Consider the following 21,848-nt stretch of genomic DNA (forward strand, 5'->3'; position numbering starts at 1 on the left):
AAACTGCATGTGATTATCATAAAGTGGGCATGAATGTAAAGGGGAGACTCGTGGGTACCCATAGAACCCATTTTCATGAACATATCTTGAGGTCAGAGGTCAACGGAACCCCAAAATTTTGCATCAAATTTTCAAATGATGTAGTTTTAAGCCCAACCATGTAGTTCTTTCCTAAACGTAACTAAGTGGTTTTGTTGCCTAAACCTAAAGTGACGCCAAGGGTAGTGGTTTTGATGCGGCGGTATGTGATGAGTTGGGATGAGAACATGTTGGTTGGCAATGTAAAGAATGGGAAGTATGTATTTGCTCTCTGCGCCCCCCCCCCTCCCAGTTTGCTGTGATGATGCTTATTTGTAGGAAATACGAGGAGGGGGAGTAGAGGGAGAGGTGGTGGACAATGATACGCTCCACTGGCTGATGTACAGTGACAGACTGTCTGCAGTAAGAGGGGAATGTTGCATGTTTGGCAGGTCAGCAGATGCTGGGCTGACAGTCAATGAAATATTCAAGTCAAGACACAATCATGGATCTGATGTCTGTAATGTCTCAGAAACAGACCCTGGGTAAGGACAGGAAATGTGTTCCTAAAGTACAGTATATATCACAGGGACAAAATATCACAAGAAAAAAATGACCAGTGATGTTTTTCATTTACCTTTATGTGAGTCTGGCTTTCAAGCCCACCTTACTGCAGGGATGGAAAGACTGGTAGAATGTAATTTTTTTCTACCTATAGTATACAGTAATAGCCAATGACACCACCATTCACTATTGAATGAGTAAAGCTTAAAGCAGACATTGGAGTGTCCCAGGAGCTGCTTATGCTCACTTGTAGGGAGGTGGCAAATCAATAAAGATCAATTATTGTTGCCAAAACTGCCATCCATATACTTAATATTCAGCATAAATCAAATATGGCAAACCATTTTTCCTATTTAAAGGACCAGTGTGTAACAATTAGGGGGATCTATAGACAGAAATGGAATAATATATTAATGAAAAAGTATCTTTTTTTTTGTGTATAATCACATGATGATAAGAATCATGTTTTCGTTACCTTAGAAGGAAGTGTTTATATTTACATAGTGAGCGAGTTTTCTCTCCACGGAGTCCGCCACCATCATGTTTCTACAGTAGCCCAGAACGGACAGACCAAACACTCTTAACTTTTCCTGCTTGGGCCAGAATTGAACTCCCTTGAACTCGCTCTTTTTGCCACCACTCTCTCTCTTGCTTCACTACTCACTTCCCTCGTACACACACACACACACACACACACACACACACACACACACACACACACACACTGGCTCTACTCCAAATGATTCGAGATAGGGCCATTTGCGTTTTCCCATCAGCCACCGTAGCTCTCCAACACGCTTGGCACACGGGAGAGGCTTCAGTTGGTTGCAATCTCCTCAACTCACCGCTATAGATACCGCCAGATCCTACACACTGGACCTTTAAGTGGCTTATATTCAAACAGTCTAGTCACATTCATAGGAGTGATTTATGCTTTCCATTTGCCAGCAACTTCTTAATCTTTGGCTGCATTTCTTCTTTAAAAATGGAAATACAGGAAGTGCAAATCATTCTCAAAACTCAACTCAAGGTCTGCTGACTCGGTTGTTCTGGAGCTTGCTCCGTTGTCATGAAACTGTAGATGTGAACTTTCCATTTTTATGAGCATGCGTTATTATTCTCTTCTGTGTTGGTTTACAAGTCATTTTTAACAGACAACGTCAAGATGTTATATGCTATGTTTATTACTGATCCATACCTGTGGAATTTGAATTGTAGACACCATATTTTCTGATTTAAAAAAAAAAAAAGTGTGTAATAAGATATTGAAGAGACTACTGTAAAGATGCAACTGTTTAATCCTTTTACATCACTGCCATCTACTGGAACAAAATGCCAGTGCACCGTTTACAAACATGAGCATAAGTATTCCCCCTATATATTCAAGCTACACAGTAGCTGAAGGCAATATAGACACGGTTTTATTAACAAAGTTGGTTTACTTTTACGAAACAGAAACATGCTAAAGTCATTAAATATAGTCATGATAACAGCTGCACACACACTGGGCTATAGATATTGTCGTTTGAACAACACCGCAACAACAGACATAACGGCACCGATTGGAAGATGAGAACTTTATTACAACACACAGACACTGTATATCCAGTCACTTTCAACGCACGTAGCTTATACAGTTAGTCCTGAAAATGTGCAGGTTGTAGTGGATGTGTGAAGCCAGACCTAGAAGTATTGTCATTGTCAAGAAAACAAACCACATGCCCATTAACATTCATGACCTCTGGACACTTACACAACATACAGAGTAGATCCGAGCATGCCAGACTCCTGAAAAAAAAAAACAATAACTTTGCATAATAATGTACTGTACAAACTTCTATTGCATATTGACGTACTGTACAAAACCAACAAACTGCTCTGAAAAAAAACAAAAAAACATTAACCAGGTTTATAGGAGCAGGTTTAGTATGCTGTAGTGTGGATGGTAAAATGGCAATGACTGCAGGTTGCATGATAAATCCCAAATATCAAAACCTGTGAAAAGCACCTCTGACTCATTTGTGCTAAGGCAACCATGACACTTTTTTATGGAAAAGGAAGGCAAAACATATCAGCTAAAACAGTGACCGAGCTGCCATGTTGTTAACGCGAGTTAGAGCTTTTAAAATTTACACCTTGAAACGGATCCTTCCTGCATTCACACATAAGGTGTTTTATGTGCAGATTAAAACACAAGTTATGGGAGTAAAGCACACACAAGGATACAATATATGAAAACAAATAGAAAGGCTTATAGTGCTCCAGGGATGACGTATTTAGTTAGCATCGCCCTGGGTTCCCATTGGGTTTTGGATTATTGCAGAAAATAAGCTCTGTGGTGAACAAACATTTATGATACTTATAAGTTTAGTTCAGCAAGATAATCTCCACAATTTAACACTACTTCTATGATTTTTGAAGCGGGAATGCAATCACCAGAAGTAACGTTAGGCTATAAACGAACTACACCATGGTCGCATGAACGCCACTTGTTAGCAACCGTCTTTTTTAAGACCTATAAAAGCTTCAAAATTCACGATTGGAATATTTGTTATGTGTATTTTATGTTGTAGAACTAAACATTAATTCTCTTAAGCTTGTGTTAACCACAGACCTTATTTCAGGCATCTAACTAAAAACCCATTTACTTCCAGACGAGGGAACTAAAAGGGATAAAATGTGAACTCATTTCCAGGTTTTGGACTCATTCCTATAGCACTCTATTGAAATGGTGTTAGTGCCTATAGTGGACACTTAAAAATTAACTGGATGTTATAGAAAGAAACAAATGTCAAGGGTAAAGCAGACTCCTAGCCACCTCCCAGTGAGGCACAGGTATTGATATAGGCTTTCACATCAGCACCCAACACAGTACCAATACCCATTGGGCCAAATCATAAATGGAGATGCCAAAAAAAATGTCAAGCAAAGTACCATCAAAGGGTCAATTCACTAAAACCACACATATGTACATGGATAGATACCACGAGGGAGAGTTTGTTTTTTTCTGATTTGATGAACAGACCAAGCGATGCATAAGATACACCAATTAGCTGAGGAGCAATTGGGATCATAACAGTACATAATTAGTCACTGGTGACCATAAAACAAATAATAGACTTAAAAATCAATACCCTCATCATAATTACCTCAGACCATTGCGTGTCAAATTTTCCCATTATTTTTGCATGCTACATTAACGGTATTAAAAAATGACAGAGGTTTCTATTGCACCCAATTAAACAATAAAAGAAACCTCTAACAGTTAATGATGTTCCGATACCGAGTACCGATCCGATACCAGCGTGATAAAGATTGTTGTTGTTATCGTCACGACAAACTCCCAGCCATCAGTTCTTCTTCGCTGCTCTAAAACAGTAGTTGCCAGTGGCAGCCATGATACATCCAGGGCGACAGCACAGTGAAGGTTTTGGAGCGGCGAAGGAGAATTGATTTCCAGTTAAACAAGTTGATTTCTTTCTGGTTCAATAAATTAGGGTATCGGATCGGTGCATAGACTCGTCGATACCAATCCCGAATTTTGGGCAGTATCTGACATTATCGGACAGTATCGGAACAACTCAACAGCGGCATAGTAGCACATTTCATCTAAGAGGAAAGATTCCAAACAACTGGTCTGAGGTATTGAACCCAATGAAGGAAAGACTGGCATGTTAAAAAGTAAAAATTGTGAATTCATTTGATAAAAATCTAATCTGGAAGCTTGCATGTGTCACAATTTTATCTCAGATCGTAGTGATCCATCTTCTTCAAAATACGTCTTTTTGATATACAATACATACTTCTACGTATGAAAATAGATTGAATGGATCTAAAGTTTTAAATTTTTTCGCAAACACTCAAATTTAAAGAGGGGGGGCAGGAAGAAGAGCAAGAAGAAAAAGGTTAAAACAGCAACACATTTACAGTCTCATTTCTCACATATTTACAAAAACAAGACTTTGTATAAAAAAGTATACATCTAGGAATAGACCTGATACATGAGCAAAGTTGACACGATGCAGATTATCCTTCCGGCCTCAGGGCAAAAAAACACTGTTTCTATATGAGACGAGGTTCAGCACACGCACAAGGCAGCGTTGCGGTGCTGTGGTAGGATACCGCTTTCCTCGGAGGAGCTTCTCGTTTGACGGGATTGTTCACTTTGTACATTGCTGCGAGGCGTCTCCCGGGGGAAGCTTTCGCCGGAGGACCGACCGGGCCGACGGGGAGGACCTCTGAGTTCAGGGGGGGTGTGCGGAGAACGGCGAGACCTTTTTGACGGAGGAGCAGGAGCAGCAGCAGCAGCAGCGCAGTCCATTTGGGTTGTCGAGTCTTGCTTTTCGAAGACATTCGCAGAACCGTCCGAGGGGGGCAGCGTGGCCCTCGCGGAGTCAACGTCGGGTGAAAGCTGTGCGGCGGCACAGGAAGCCGCCTCGTACAGCCCAAATGCCTGCTCCAGAGCTGTGGAACTGTCTTTGAACGGGGAGGAATCACTCCGCTGAAAAAAAACAAATCATAAAATGTAATTAAAATTTGATAATTTATTATCACATTATATTATAATACACATGTATTTATACATTTAAATCAATTCTGTTTCTTTTTGTCAAGAAAAAATGCTATTCATCAATCTAAAATAAATAAATGAGACACACAGATGGAAGCTGTTACAAATGGGACATAGACTAAAAGCATGGAAATAAACAACAGTTTGACAAACAATATTGGATTAAGATGTTTTCAGATGGTTCTATGTTGAGTTTTAGGAATGTAGAGAGTGAATATAGATCTATGACTTACAATTGATAGAATACTGACACTGGGTAATTCAGGAGGTAGAAGCATGCTCAGTGCTCTAGTAGCTATTCACTTTTTAAAAAAACATAATGCTCTGTTCAAAAGCATTATTACTTGGTGTTCTCTCACCAAATACTTCACTGCCTGTCTACCGGCGGGACTTTTTTTTTTGGCTGATGTACTTCATTTCATGAAGCTAGAGAAAATCAGACACACACTACGTGGCTCCATCTCCAAATCTGAACGAGTTTAGCAGCCCTTCCTTAGACATATTTCTTCCTATATGACCAAGATGACCCATACATTAGTAATCATTCCACACTACGAACCATTTTTTGTTGTTTGTCTCTCTTTATTTTTAATTCTTTTTTCTTAATTTTGATTTGGCTTTTGCAAGTAGTCAATCATTTTTTTTAAATATATTATTCTTATTGTTTTTTTTCTTACATTTTTGTCCCTTTTTTTGTCTTTGGGCTTCATGACTCTGCTATAACTTGCTGATATTCCTATATTTTGGGAGGATTTATACATTATGTATTGTATCATATGTCATTGCCCAATGATATGTTGTGTATAAGAAAATTCAAATAAACAGTCCGCAATCAAAAAACTATGATTGAGGGAAAATAAGAAAGATCAAATGATCATCTTCTCCTCCCAAAGAAAATCCCTCTCCTATTTAAAAGAGTTATGGAAAGTAGGCCGAATGTATATTTTTTTTAAAAACACCCCTTAAAATCAAGAAGGCCTTGCGACCCACCGTGAAGCTTTGGTGACCCCTAGAGGGGGTCGGGACCCCCAGGTTGGGAACCAGTGGTTTATATCATTTGTTAATCCAATACCATAGGAGACATCAACAATGTTACCAGATTCTCACTTGGTATATCTTAAGACTGAATACAAGAAGCTATAAAGGGTGTGATATCCAGTATACTGTAATTAGCATTGGCACAGTGAAATGTCTGTTCAACATGTTTTAAATACCTTTTAATAAACCATTTTGAGTTCACTGTCTCCCTCTACTGGCTAAAGTAGGAACAAGGTTTAATGTGGTACTGGTGATGGTAACCATCATTTAAGTCATTTAATGTTTTTGAATTAGTTATTTCACTTTTCTTTTCAAATACTGGCCAACAGATTTAAAGATGATCTACAGCTCTCTTATAGCAGTACAATATCAATACCAGGGTAATCTATGCTCCCAAGCAGAGAGGACCAGCCTCATTTTCATATCCAAATAGCAGATTTTTTCGCCACCAGTCTCAACAACAGAAGCCTGGCTATTCAGCTAATAGATCATAAACAAATCATTGGCTGGTCATATTTGCTGACACTTTTGATACATTTGTTTTCATAACTGAGCAGTCACCTCACTACCACTCCAGGCACGGCCATCCCTCATGTTCTTCTCCATATATCTCATCTTCTTCAAAAAACATGTCATCCTCATTCTCCTCCTGTTGGCCCCGGAAACAAAGAGTGATTTGTTGAAACTGACGGTCCACCGATTAAAAAACGGCCGGTATGACCTTACGTAAACAGCCATCGGTGACCACAAACTTTTAGATTTTAACTGGTGAGAGTATTAAACAAAATGACAATAAAAAATGGACTGGAATATATAAAAAAGGACAATACAGTGAAAAGCAAGCAACAAACAAACACAGAAATATTCAGTATATTTTTCCATTGTCAGAGTGGCTGTGAGGTGCTTTCCCCGACTCTGCATTTTGGAAAATATATAATATGTAATTTTGCTGTATGATTTATATGGTTCATCCTAATGAAAGAGGATGCAACAAAGTTATGGCACTAACCGTTGGGATCGCACATGTGTTATAAGTTGTTCCCGGAAAGGGAACATGGTCCATTCCTGTAGACATGTCGACGACGATCTCATCTCGATGCATAGGGATAGGCGGGCCTCCGCGCTCCTGTAGCGCCAGGACAATAACTGTTGTGTTGTCTGCACGGAGCATGCGCTCTTTCCAAAACAGTAGGGCTGTGCATCCCAGCCGCCGGGCGCAGGACATTCCCTTTGGTCCCTAAAAGCAAAAAGAAAATGAATGAGTTCATATAATCCTGTAAATTCTAAAGCTTCCAGGCTCCAACAAGTGTGAAGATAATAACTATGACTACTTTCATCCTGTCAAAATTATAACTATTTTAAATTTTGTGTATGCAATGGCGATTTTTTTTCCGATTAATTCACATGTCAAGATTTGATAAACTGTTTTTGTCATGAATACTTTCACACAGACCGTGAATGTTACGCGGCTAAAAAGGGACACTTTCTTTTCGAAACAAGGTTGATTTCCTGAGCGTTCGCACCGCAAATAAAGGCATCAACCAATCACGTTGTGCAGAACGGGTTGAGTTGCACCTATATTCATGAAACAATAACGGAAGCTCCGTAGTCCGAACCAGGATGGCAAACTTAATTGCTCCTTTCAACCTTGACAAAGTCATCGCACACCGGATTCCACTCCTTCCGTTCTTACCTTTCACAATAAAAGCCCTAGACAAACAGACATAGCATTTTGCATTTTCGTGTTGTTTATTCGTTATGCCCCCCGGTGTGTAAAGGCCTTTAGTTGCACAATTACGTACCACCATTTTGTCGTGGCTAGAACACATGTTGACGGCATTCTTCGGCGGCATCATATTCCACAGTCCGTCGCTGCCGAGGATGATGTAGCGATGCCGGTTGGGGTCGAGGGTCATCACGGTGGTGTCGGGCTCTGGGGAAACCACAAACTCCCCGCTGTAGAAATCGTAGCTCCAGAGGTCACCTTTTCAAAAGATAACAAAAAAATAATATCACTTTTAGAGGAATAATTAAACAAAAAAATACCAATATACAGTATAACTTTATGGATTTTACTCATTTTTACCGAGGGATCGGGCCACAGCCAGGAAGGGGATCTGGTCAATGACTGTGCTCCTCCTCACGGGGCCATTATGGGTCAGCCTGGGCCTCTTCCACACAACACGGTTCACCCCAGATTTCTTCATTACACTACAGTTACAAGAACACACTTCAATACAAAGGCAAGCTTAGAAGATTGACAGGAAATACAGCAAGGTTGAAACGAACAAGTGCAAGAAACCATCTGTGTGATGTTATTTGGCTGTTTGACATAGCCCCTGCCCTTATAATACAACTCAATCTATGTCTTCTATGAGGTCCTGTTCGCCAACTCACCTGCCACCCAGTCGCTCGATCCTTTCTTTTTCTTTAGGAAGTTCAGGTTTATGGTCTTGTGTTATTTCCAGCGCCTGGAGCGTGATATCAGAGGCGTTTTCTTGCACTCCGACCACCACCGCCGAATCCCCTACATGGGCGACGTACATGTGAACTCCGCGGATCACAATCACGCTGGCGGTGGTGCCTGATGTGCTGGGCAGGCCGGTAATAGTCTTTGGCCACTCCGCTGTAAAGGGAGAAAAAAGAAGTAACATGTTACTCAGTGATATGGTCAAAGTTTTTAAGGGAAACATTGTTGGTAGTATCAGTGAGGGCAATAAAACAAAGCCAAAATGTTGTTAATTATGAAAAAAATAGTTGTGATTCATCTGACACTGCAACATACAGGCTACTTAAATGCTGCATGAGTAGGGTTTGTTTTTAAAAACAATATGCTTTCTCAGATTTATATTGAAGCCAAGTAAAAAGTAGATTGAAGATGGAAATACCTTACTGGACTTATGTCTGATTTCCACTATACACCAATGGAGCCATAAGAGGATTATGAACATACGGAATAATACAGTTAGGAAGCCTTTCCATCTGGCATAAAGGCATTAATATTGTCTACCAAGGTCAGGATGCCTCTACCACAAGATATGTTAGTTTGCATGTAAACAAACATGTAAATTGTAGTTCAGCCTGCAAGCAAGTCTGAAGAAAATGTGCACTTCAAACCTGCTTAACTTCACTTTTGCAGCAGCTACACAGCCCATGGCCTTAAGAGCAACCATGTATGGGGAATGATTTGGCTCTGTTTGCTCAGTGTTTGTGCTCTACACAGCATCTTACTGCATCAATACAAATAAAACAATTGTTATGTTTCTCAATTTGCCAACATGGAGTTTTAGACTCCAGGAAAACAAGCCAAATTAAAAGAATGTTCTTCAATTTGATGAACTGCAAAACTCTATCACTATCCCACAGCACTGGTGATGAAGATAGACTCTGTTAGTAACGGATCAGAGAGCTGTTTCATAAAGCATGACGACCACATAAGCCAGGCTTAACCCGAGTAAATCTGGTTTATTTTGGAGAAATTTGGTTTCATAACTCAGGATTAAATAGGTTTGACCCATGTTACCATAGAAACACATCCCTCTGCAGGGTAGCCTCATGCTGTTTAGGCGACTTTTTTTAGACTTCAGCTCAGGCTTAACCAGTATTTCACTTTAATATTTAATCATTCATATCACAGGTTTAATATGTGCTGCTCTGTGGCTGTGAACATCACGGTTTGCTTTACTTCTCTCCATTAGTGAATTGATCTGAGCTTCATATCTCAGGTTTGTGTTTTACGGTTGTTACTCAAGAAGAATTTTCAAAATAAGGCCTGCTTCTCGTAGCTTTCTTTATAAACCTGATTCAGCACCACTTTCTACAAACCTTTCCTGCAGAAATATGTGTATATTATCTAGGGATGCACCGATCCGACTTTTTCAGTCGCGATACCTGGGCGTTGGGTGTCGGCCGATACCGAGTACCGATACCAGTGTTTAATGAATAAGCTGTATGCCTCACTGTGTGGAAGTGACTGGGATCATTCTTCTATGTGTGTAAGGCAACATCAGGCTTGACTTAAACATTGCTTTCCTAACATTATAAAACAAAACATAACAAATAGATATACATTTACTGTATTGTTATTTATTATCAAAATAATAGATCGTACTGATCGTAGCAACTCGGTAAAACATCTTTAAAATGAACAGGAATTAAAACTCAGTTGTAAACCTTTTCAATACAGCAACAAATTGGTCAAAACAGGAATTAAAAATACAGTATATAATGTATATAGTATATAAACATAGAATTGAATTTAATAGAGCGGGCCCCATTGTCACCGATATCCGATCCAGCTATTTGAGTCAGTATCTGCCTGATATCTGATCCGGTATCGGATAACCTCTCTCTCTCTCTCTCTCTTACTTCACAGTGAATTGATGTGATCTGAGCATCATGTCTCAGGTTTGTGTTTTACTGTTGTTACTCAAGAATACTTTTCACAATAAGTCATACTTCTTGTAGCCGACTACATGAAACCTGATTTCTGCAGAAATATGTGTGTATTATTCAGAGAATTTTATATTAGAGGGAAAAGACATTGTATTTCTGTCAAATTGAGAGACGGATGAACAAAATACACATGAGAGAAATACACGCTTTCAATAACAGGGATGTAAGAGCCAAAACCTGATGCTGGCATACTGAGGTTGTGGTGTAATTCACTTTTATGAACACTAGGTGGCACTGCATTAATTGACTGACCCAGTCACGGGTATATAAGTAAGGAGGTGTGTTGTTGGCGTCAGGGTTTAGCCCGGAAGGGCAAATGGTTTTTGACCGCAGGGACGCTGAATTGTTTGCCGTGTTATTATTGTTTACTCGTTGCTATGGTAACTGGACTTGCTTCCTTAATACCATATTAGGAATAAATGAACTATTATTGTAAAACCAACGAGCGGACTCAGGATCAGTTTTGTACAGCACAACAGACAACTAAAGGACCATCTACAGCGAAAAGCGCGTCAGTCCAGGGCTAATCACCTCAGTAGCTAAAGTATTAGATTTTAGCTCCTACAATTAGTCAAAAACCCGTCCTGTTGGAACTCAACGGAGGCGACGCGGGAGGACGAGGAGAGCTGCCGGTGTGGATTTCGGCTTCGTTTGGAGGACGTCTGCAGCCATCCATGGGCGGTAGGACGGAGGAGCTACGGAGCTAATGCTAAAGCCGGCTGTGGAGCATCGGACCACGGCATCACTACAAGGCGCCCGACGCGGAGGTATCGTAGCGCTACACTGTGTAATGGCCATATAGTGTGTGCACACATACGCGGGCGGAAATCCAATGCATTGGTTGCCGAAGCGGGCGGACTTTGGACTTTGCGCTGACTGTTTGTTGCATTGACTGTTAAGTGACTGACCGTTTAGTATGGAGAGTCGCGAAGCGGCGTCGGGCCGTATTACCGGTACTGGTGCACAAACCGCTAGTGAGACTGGCGGTGTTGAAACACCAGCTGAGAAGCGGGTAGTAAAGCTCACCGTGAAAGCGCCTGCTGATAAACTGGAAAAGTTGCAAGACAGCAGAAGGGCTAATCTAAACAAAGTAACAAACATAAGAAAATCAATTCAAAGTTTGATGGTTATGGGTGATAAAGAACAGGTACAAAATGCTCTTGAAGAGTTGATTAATGTGTGTAATGAAGCTAAATGTGTGCATGAATCTCTGTTGGTTTTGTTGCCATGTGATGAAAAAGAAAAACATGTGACATGGTTTAAAGCCAAAATGCTGGCACCTAATGAGTGTATTGCTGAGGCAAAAAGGTGGGTTTCATGCATTGAAGGTGACACACATGAAAATGGTAATATTGAGGATGATATTCATCCAGATGACAGTGTTTCTAATGTTTGTAGCAAACACTCAAGCCACAAAAGTGTGAGCAGTGGTAAGTCAAGTACCACATCCTCTGCCAGAATAAAGGTGGAGGCAGACAGAGCTGCACTCATGGCTCGTGTTGGAGCTTTGAAAGAAAGGCAAGCTTTGGAGGAGCAAGAGAACAGCAGTTGAAGAGGAAAAGAGAGCAGCTTGACTTGGAAGCTGAACTAGCTGCATCCACTGCTAAGCTAGCAGTATTGAGGGCATATGATGTGGGAAGCTCCTCTCAAGTACCATCAAATGGCATGAATTCCTATTTGCAAAGGGAAAAAAGGAAACTGGAATCTGCAAATGTATTGAATCCTTCTGCAAAGGAATACAAACCTGGATCATGGAAATCATCACAACAAAATGATATGACAAAAGAATCATTACTGTCTAACAGGCCATTGGATATGAGACCAAATGAACATCAGCAGGAAAACAGTTTGTTGGGAACATCACAGCATCTGCAGTACCAACCAACAACTGCTCAGTTAAAGCCAGAGGAAAGGCAGCCTACATACCAGCATCTGGTCGGTCAACATCCAACTGTGGACATACTTACCATCATGCACAGACAAAATGAAATCACAGCTGCTTTGGTTCAACAGCAGCGTTCACTGTCTCTACCACCGAGAGATATTCCCTTATTCGAAGGGGATCCTCTCCAATACAGGACATTCATCAAAGCCTTTGAGCAAGGAGTGGAGGAAAAGGCAGGAAAAGCAGATTGTTTGTATTATTTGGAACAGTTTACCAGAGGACAACCACAAGAACTGGTACGTAGCTGCCAACATATGGCTCCTGAGCGTGGCTATGCAGTGGCAAAGGGTCTTCTACAGGAACACTTTGGAAATCAGTACAAAATCGCAACTGCTTATATGGAAAAGGCTTTGGCTTGGCAAATAATAAAATCTGAGGACGTGAAAGCACTCCAAGCTTACTCTTTGTTCTTACGTGGCTGTTGTAACGTGATGGGGGAACTCCAGTACATGGAAGAACTGGATATGCCTGTAAATATGAGAGCCATCATTTCAAAGTTGCCATACAAAATGAGAGAACAATGGAGGACAGTAGCTCATGACATAATGGAGAAAAGCAATAACAGAGCTTACTTCATTGATCTGGTCAAATTCATGGAGCGTCATGTCAGAATTCTTTCCGACCCACTGTTTGGCAACATACAGGAACCAACATCTGGCGTTACTGGGACAAAGCCTCTCACCAGTTTTAAGCCACAGTCTGGGTACAAGGTGAAGGGAAACATTGTCGCCACCACAGTAACATCTAAGGACTTGCCCCAGGAGGCTAAGGAACCAACATCAGTTCCAGCCAAAGCTGAAAAAGACGAATGCCTCTGCTGTGCTCGTAGTCACTCATTGGACGAGTGCAAACAGTTCAAGGGAAAGAAGCACAAGGAGAAAATTCTGTTTCTGAGGGAAAAGGGAGTTTGCTTTGCATGCTTAGGTGATGGTCACATGAGCAGGGAGTGCGAGATGCGCATGACATGCAAGGTTTGTGGACAAACTCATCCCACTGTGCTTCACATCAAAAGGCAAACAACAGCTTGGCAGCAGGAACCATCTGAACAGCCATATTCATTCCAAACATGTGGACATACAGGGGCCGGTGAGGACCGGTGTGTTCTATCCATTCTCCCTGTAAAGGTGAAATCTGCCAAAGGAAATCGCATTATTGAAACCTATGCCTTTTTGGATCCTGGTAGTTCAGCCACATTCTGCTCAGAACATCTAATGCAGAGGCTGAATGTTACAGGCAGAAGAACCAGCTTCTTGTTGCGCACAATGGGTCAAGAAACAGTTGTTCCAGCTTACTCCTTGACTGGTTTGGAGGTCTCTGATCTTGATGGCAATGACTTCTATATTCTCCCAGAGGTTTTCACACAGAAGAAAATGCCAGTTACAACCGATAGCATGGTGACACATGAGGACCTGGCTAAATGGCCCTACTTGTCAAAGGTACACATTCCAAGCATTAAGGCAAATGTCGACCTGTTGATTGGAACAAATGCTCCCAAGATATTGGAGCCTTGGGAGGTCATCAACAGCTGCGAGAATGGCCCGTATGCCATTAGGACTGTGCTGGGATGGGTTGTAAATGGGCCGCTGATTGGAAACAGTGGCACCCTGGAGGCAGGGCTTCCCTCCGCTAATGTAAACCGGATCTCTGTGTGCAAACTGGAAACTGGAGCACTCAACGGTACTTCAGGATGGGAAGTATTGTTTGAAATTGCCCTTGAAAAGCAAGGAAGTATATCTGCCTAACAACTTTGTGGTGGCAAAGCAAAGTATCCAGGGTTTGAGGAAAAGGTTCCTCAACAACAAACACTTGCACCAGGAGTATGCAGGGTACATGAATGCGCTCATCAGTAAGACCTATGCAGAGCCAGTACCTCAACATCAACTGCATCAGGAAAATGGTCCTACTGTCCAGCTCATTGGCTACTTGTTTGACTGGAGAGGGCTCAAGACATCAGTTGCCTGGTTCCTCAGGTTAAAGGTCGGGTTGTTAGGAAGGATTCGCCTACGAAAGCAGCTGGAAGCTTCTGAGGCTAACCATTCAGAGGAAACCAGTCAGGACAGACCAAAGCCACCATAATTGAAAGGCCAGTCACGAAACTCTGTTTGGTATATGGAGTTTAAATACATAACTTGGTGTATTGTAACATTTGGCTCCTCTTTTTTGTGTATTTTGTTTGAATTGTTATGTCTGCCTACCATAACAATTAGGGGCTGGTGTGTAAGAGCCAAAACCTGATGCTGGCATACTGAGGTTGTGGTGTAATTCACTTTTATGAACACTAGGTGGCACTGCATTAATTGACTGACCCAGTCACCGGTATATAAGTAAGGAGGTGTGTTGTTGGCGTCAGGGTTTAGCCCGGAAGGGCAAAGGGCAAATGGTTTTTGACCGCAGGGACGCTGAATTGTTTGCCGTGTTATTATTGTTTACTCATTGCTATGGTAACTGGACTTGCTTCCTTAATACCATATTAGGAATAAATGAACTATTATTGTAAAACCAACGAGCGGACTCCGGATCAGTTTTGTACAGCACAACAGACAACTAAAGGACCATCTACAGCGAAAAGCGCGTCAGTCCAGGGCTAATCACCTCAGTAGCTAAAGTATTAGATTTTAGCTCCTACAAGGGATGTTGAGACTGAATAATAATACATACTACTGCACTTTTAAAAAGGGAACATCTGTGATGCACAGGGTGAACACAAGTGCAGCGTTAAAAAGTAAAAACATAGATTTGAACCTGATGATCAAATTGACAGAATAGGGTTTTATAATGTACAACTAAAATTAAATTATTTAGTTTTTTTCCCCCTCTTTTAACCCTTAACCCACTTATAATGCTGTGATGGAACCATTCATCAGAGCTATATATTGTAGGCAAGGTCTGACATTAACCTTTTTCCTCACCTGCCACTGTGGCAGGTCACTGAACATTTCTACCGGCCACTACATTTGTTTTGTCTGCCACTTCTGAAATCTAGGTAGAACGCTTTTAAATTGTAAACACTGAGTCAGTGGTACCAGACTGTAGAATTTTAGAATATATCACGTAACCTTAATCCATGACTATATTTAATTTAGGCTTTAGAATTGCTTTTTTAAAATAATATTTCTCCATATAAGGAAAACCTGTCTGCCATGGTGGCAGGTGACCTGAAATGTTTACCTGCCACAGCCGACATTTACCCTGTTATTTGGCAGGTGGCAGGTGCTAATTTCATTCCCTGATTGTAGGGGGTTGTGCTAAATCTGAGAGCTGTGTGTTGTGGTCAGATGACAGCTCACTGTGTTCATGTGTAATGGGATGGACCAGTCGCCAGAGGAGATTGTGGACATCATCATCACACCAGCTGAGTAGGATGCTGCTGCTGCTGCCTCATCATGTGACACAGTTGTGTTGCTGAAACTGTGACAACAGCAGGAATTATGAGCTAAAATGCAGCAATCAAAAAATGAGGGAGCTTAACTTTGATGACTTGCGTAGCTCTTTCCACATTATATGGTGACAACCTGCAACATGATGACCAAATTGACAGAAATAGGGTTTTATAATGTACAATTTGACAGCCTTCTATCGCCTGACGAATATAGCAAGAACTGCTAGAGTCCTCACTAAGACCAAGAAATGGTTTAGGGCCAAAATGCATTTCAGATCTTCTGCTATGTTATGAACCATCCAGACCTCAGGTCATCTAGATCAGGTCTGCTTAGTGTCCCCCAGAGTCAGAACTAAACATGCAGAAGAAGCGTTCAGTTTTTATGCACCAAATATTTGGAACAAGCTCCCAGAAACCTGCAGGGCCAACTCCAACTCTTGAGTTCTTTTAAATCAAAGCTTAAAACTTTCCTGTTTTGCTGCTGCTGCCTTTTATTAAACCAGATAATGATCTTATATACTGCACTAGAGCTTTTACTCTTGTGTGTTATATTCTATTTTAGCTTCTATCCTAGTTTTTATTTTTAACAAGTTTTTATTTTCTAATCTTTAATGTTTTTATAACTGTTTTAATTATGTCTTGATGTTCTTTTGCACTTTGTTGCAATGTTCTTGAATGTTTATGTAAAGGACTTTGAATTGCCCTGTTGCTGAAATGTGCTATACAAATAAAGCTGCCTTGCCTTGCAACTAAAATTCAATTATTTAGGTTTTCTGACAGGTTTCAGGTTTAGCATGATGCTTTTTTCCCTTTTAACCCTTAAACCCACTTCTAATGTTGTGATGAAACCATTCACCAGAGCTATATACTGTTTTGTAGCTGGGTTGTGTGTTGTGGTCAGATGACAGCTCACTGTGTTCATGTGTAATGGGATGGGCCAGTCGCCAGAGGGATTGTGGACATCATCATCACACCAGCTGAGTAGGATGCTGCTGCTGCTGCTTGCATCATGTGACACAGTTTTGTTGCTGAAACTGTGAACTGTGACAGCATGAATTATGAGCTAAAATGCAGCAATACAAAATTAGGGAGCTTAACTTTGATGACTTACGTAGCTCTTTCCACATCGCATGGTGACAGGCGATGAAGCCCTTCTTCAGAGCAGCACACACTTCACTGTGATCCGTCGACCAGAACCCCCGCTGCCTTTTCAATAAATCCCACAGATTCTCTCTGGCGAAGTGTGCCGCTTCTCGGCCTCCGTGGCCGTCAAACACAGCGAAAAACGCCACAGACCTCCGAGTGTCGACTGCATGCTCTGCGACTTTCCCCTCCGACGACACCGGTGCAGCGTTGTTGCCACCACTGTCCTCGTTTGATAGGTTCTCTACCCACATTGCAGAAGCTGGGCCGGATTCGGCAGCAACGTTATTATGACCGTGTGTCTCATTTTCAGTCTGTTTTGTTGGTTCACTCTCAGCTTTCCCCTGTCCTCCCTGTCCTCCCTGTCCTCCATGTCCTCCATGTCCCTGCGACTTCGGATAATCTTCGCCTGGCGACGGCTCGTACTCGATTCTGATCTCGACAACATCCTCCATGTATTTCCTCCCCCCTTGCTCGGAGAATGCACTCATGCGAAATATAATCCCCTCGTCCATGATTAGTGAACGCCTACTGGTTATTATCTAAGCAATAAAAGGGGGTACATGTAGTTTGCTAATTGTAGCTTCCAAAACTACAAATTTTTGAACCGATTTTGCCGCGATTGTATGGCCGAAGGCTTCCTTCCTTTTTGTTTATCTTCTCCGGAGACGTCCCCGCTGTACGTAATGACGTCATTTTTCTCTCCCCACCTATCAAGTTTGCATCTACGCATGGCACGCCATGCTGCCTTTAGGGGCTGCTCGACAAAATTGGAATTACATCAGTAGATTAGTACAGACCACAACAAAACTGCAAAATAGTCTTGAATATGGTTCTTTTCATGACTCGCTTGATGATATCATCCTCAATTTGTCATTGACGGATCCCAGCTGCCGTGCTTTCGCATTAGTATGACAACTCAAGAGAACTTTCTAAAAAGGACTCTTAAAGAAATGAGGGGAAGTGAACGTCGCAAAATTTGCACAGAATTCACCCCAACTATGACACAACGACAGGCTAAGTAAGCAAACTATTTCAATATGTTTCTGTTGTGTGACCATTATTTTGACAGCAATGGGTCTATCATCCACAAATATATCCATATTTTCAGAAGCAATATTACAGCTTGCATGCAGCTTTCACATATTGGGAAAATGGTCATTAACTTGACAGAGAACAGGTATAAACACTTTATTCAGCAAAACCTTATTGCCTTTTTAGCTTTTTAAAATATTTAACGCCCCAGGCTTGAATTAACACCGTGAGTGATTAACACCGATTCATTTCTATTAGATAAATCATTATCAGCAGGTCAATTTGGCGGCCAACTTGAAAAATGGCCGCTATCTTGGATTTTCAAGTGGCCAATCGTTTATATTTGCATAGTGACACCTCAGCAATCATCATGCCAAATTTGGTGCTTGTATCACTATTTGCACAATTTGATTGAAAAATGGATGTTATCCGCTCCACTAATTAAACTAATGATGGCCTAATTCCATTTAGCTGCTTTGTTTTCAGGACTCTGGTGTTGTGTATGCTGTCTCACTGTCACAATACCATGGCTTACCAAGGGACATTGTAATATGATGAAGCCATCATGTTATCAGAGCTGTTCTTTTCCTGCAATGCCAAGTCACACTTCTGTTGTGAAAAAGGCCTATCCTGCTCCTCAGTGTCAGGGACAGCAATCTCCATCACACCCCAGCTGTTTTGGAGGTGTGTCAGCGTGTCAGCCTTATACTCTTACGCCATTGAATGTGGCTTATAAAGATCTTTTTCATTTGCTTGTTGTATCATGAAACATTTTCTCTACAGCCCACTGTCAAGATGCTTTTTATTTTAAGCCTCCAGTATTTGTCTTCGTTGTGTTTGTGTCTTGTGGGAACTTGTGGTATAGGTGTAAGCGTGTGTGTGCATGTGACATGTTCTGATAAAACATCCTGTGCGTTCCAATACTACCATACTATTTAGTATGCCAGAAAAAACATTTAGTATTTCCCAATACATAGTATGCCAAAAACACCAGGATGTCCTATGATGGTGATGCATTTTGCAGTATGCAAGCCAGCATGCTTTTTTGGCTATTCTAACCCACAATCCTCTGTGCAGCAGATATATGAGTTTCCAGTGTTTCAGCCTGATGAATGTTAAGATTCACTCAAAAATCACTGTTGCAGGCTGGGTGAATGTAATGCTACGTCTGGTGTAGTTTAAAAAAAAAAAAAAAAGAACATGGATCACGTGGTAGTGTTGAAAAAATTCAACGTTTTTTGTAAAAAACACACAGTCTATAAGAAAACATAATGCTGTTTTGGGTTTTATTACTGCATTGAGTGTTTGAATGAGCTCTTTATCAAGTACAGGGCTACAGTAATGCCAGGTGGAGGCCTTAACCTTAATTCTCCACCTTCACCCCCCTTATTCACAGATATTCAATATACCGTTTAAAACAGGAATTTTCAGAAACAACACGTTGACAGCACAAATACATCTATTTTACTACGAGTAGAATTCTACAAGGGATCTCATATGTTGATATATGGTCTTCATATGGAAAACACTTGACATTGATTCATGACTTGTAATCCCACCTATGGTATACATTGTTGTGCATGTTTATATATGTACTGCTAAGTAATGTGTGTGTGTGCGTGTAAGCATGCATTTATTCCTGAGGTCACAAGTGACAGTGTGCAAGTAGTACACGTTTGTGCAATGTGTATGGAGATGCATACAGTATAGGCCTATGTGTGTAATGCAATACAGACAGGCCTCTTTGGACTTGAGAATAGAGATGTGGTTGTTGAGATTGCACTGAAATATTGCTGTTTTTTATTACACAAACACAGGTGTTTGTGGAAGTTCACATTCAAATCTTTGGTTTGAATGATCAATGTTAACAAGAAATTGTCTTACAAGATAAAATGCATGCATGGTAATCAAGTCTCTTCCCAAATAAGGACGCATTTGTATTCAAATATTTCTCACTGCTGTGACCTAACACACATTCCTGAAACCTATATGCATTCCTCTCAAGACCTATACTCAGCTGTGAGCTTTGATGGTGGATTTCTCTGCTCCTTTCAGGGAAAATCTTTACATCGCTCTCTTGTGTATGTGTGTGTGTGAGAGAGAGAGAGAGAGAGAGAGAGAGTGAGAGTGAGAGAGAGAGAAGATGCACGTTTTAGGGGAGAAATAGGAATTTCCCACATTATACTTTCCCTCGGTGTCTCCATCCCCTTTTCATCCCTTAATACCCAAAGCTGTGACCTTGACTTTAACCCTCAAACCCCCATGTTTTAGTATCCATCATCTGCTACATTTTCTTTCCTTCTTCCTTCCTGTCTTTTCTTCCGTCATTCTCTTTGCTGTTTATGTCCATTAATAGTCTAGCCCTCTGAGAGGAACCTGTCTGCACACAGGCCACCATTACCAATGAAGAGGCAAAGTGATTTCCATGTAAATGGTGTCAGAATGTCATTTTCAAGTGAAGCCGCTGAGAAAATGAATTCCTGAAGACGAGAGAGATTACCAAGGGGCAACGACACCTGGATTGCATTCTCACAGATTCCCCATGCAGCTCTTGTATTATGGTCCATCCACAAAAATAGCTTTGTTTGGCTCCCCGACTGTGTGAATGCTGAAGTGTCAGTCAGCCCAACCAAAGAGGAGAAAGGGGAAAGCGACTCAGATATTACCATATAAATGTATGGTAATATAACCATTTTTTGATATGAGCAAATCACAGTTAAACTATACTGAGTGTAAGTGTGTGTGTGTGTGTGTGTGTGTGTGTGCGCGCGCGCGCTCTTATTGAAGGCATTTGTTTCCTCATCAACGTACAGTACGGTCAAAGTGTAATGATTAATTGGTGAGGGTACAATGTAAATAGATTATATTTGGACCTCAGTCGACCTTAGGGCTAGCCATTAGTCTATGTGACAGGTTGACCATACAGCTAGAGAAACAATTATTAAGACCAAGACCATTAATGAAAGGCAAAGAGAGGCTAGGACCAAGGGTTAACAGGTTTTTGGAAATCTCAGCCTCAATCCAAATCTCTTCTTTTTTCTTTTTCCAACAGAGAGAAGACACATCAGGGAAATGAATCGGCAACACATTCACAGATGTAAGTACAGGTTTATCATCTCACTGCTACTGTGTGACTGTCCTTAAAGAAACGGTATGTAACATTTTGGGGTATCTATTGGCAGAAATAGAATATAATATTCATAACTATGTTTTCATTAGTGTAAAATCACCTGAAACTAAGAATCGTTGTGTTTTTATTAGCTTATAGATTGAGCTCACAGAGTCCTCCGTGATGCTCCACCATGTTTCTACTAGGGATGTCACGGTACCAAAAATCTAGTAGTCGATACCAATACCAGTGAATTTACACGATTCTCGATACCAATTCGATACCACGGTAAAAAAAACCCCAAAAATAAATAAATCCTATGTAATTCAACACGCACTCCTTTATTTAAACATTTGAACATTACAAAAAAGAGAGGCATGTAGCCTTTAAGTAATAAATGAAAAGAAATGTCTATTAATACTGCAAAACAGAACAGTGGCATGTAGCCTTCAAGTATTTAAAACAAACAATATTGTCTGGATGTCTGTCTTTGAGGTGCTTTGTTAAATTGGAAGTATTTCCTATTTTGGAAAGAAAAGTACGACGGCACCGTTACTGCACCTCATACTGTTTTTTGCGAATCTATTATTAC

At 40.9% G+C, this 21,848-nt stretch overlaps 2 protein-coding genes across 3 annotated transcripts in view; one reads left to right on the forward strand and one right to left on the reverse strand.

Annotated features, from left to right (window-relative positions):
* Window positions 1-1,984: 1,984 nt before the first annotated feature.
* On the reverse strand, window positions 1,985-17,979 carry LOC141752255 (protein phosphatase 1D-like). Of its 2 annotated transcripts, XM_074610024.1 has the most exons (7): window positions 17,081-17,969; window positions 8,588-8,816; window positions 8,277-8,401; window positions 7,993-8,174; window positions 7,200-7,427; window positions 6,752-6,839; window positions 1,985-5,083 (listed from the first exon to the last, which is right to left on the reverse strand). In XM_074610024.1, the coding sequence occupies exons 1-6, from the start codon at window positions 17,625-17,627 to the stop codon at window positions 6,756-6,758; spliced, it is 1,395 nt and encodes a 464-aa protein (XP_074466125.1). In that variant the 5' UTR covers window positions 17,628-17,969; the 3' UTR covers window positions 1,985-5,083; window positions 6,752-6,755. The 2 variants fall into 2 exon arrangements, with proteins under 2 accessions (XP_074466125.1, XP_074466124.1); XM_074610023.1 differs by lacking the exon at window positions 6,752-6,839 and having other exon boundaries at window positions 17,081-17,979.
* A 3,246-nt stretch (window positions 17,980-21,225) lies between these two features.
* Window positions 21,226-21,848, forward strand: part of LOC141752254 (roundabout homolog 1-like) — a 122,718-nt gene continuing 122,095 nt past the window's right edge. Inside the window, exon 1 of the mRNA XM_074610019.1 lies at window positions 21,226-21,244. The gene's annotated coding sequence lies outside the window, so the exon portion shown is untranslated. The remainder of the gene's footprint in view (window positions 21,245-21,848) is intronic.

This window comes from Sebastes fasciatus, chromosome 16 (genome assembly GCF_043250625.1).
Source record: "Sebastes fasciatus isolate fSebFas1 chromosome 16, fSebFas1.pri, whole genome shotgun sequence".
Taxonomy (NCBI): domain Eukaryota; kingdom Metazoa; phylum Chordata; class Actinopteri; order Perciformes; family Sebastidae; genus Sebastes; species Sebastes fasciatus.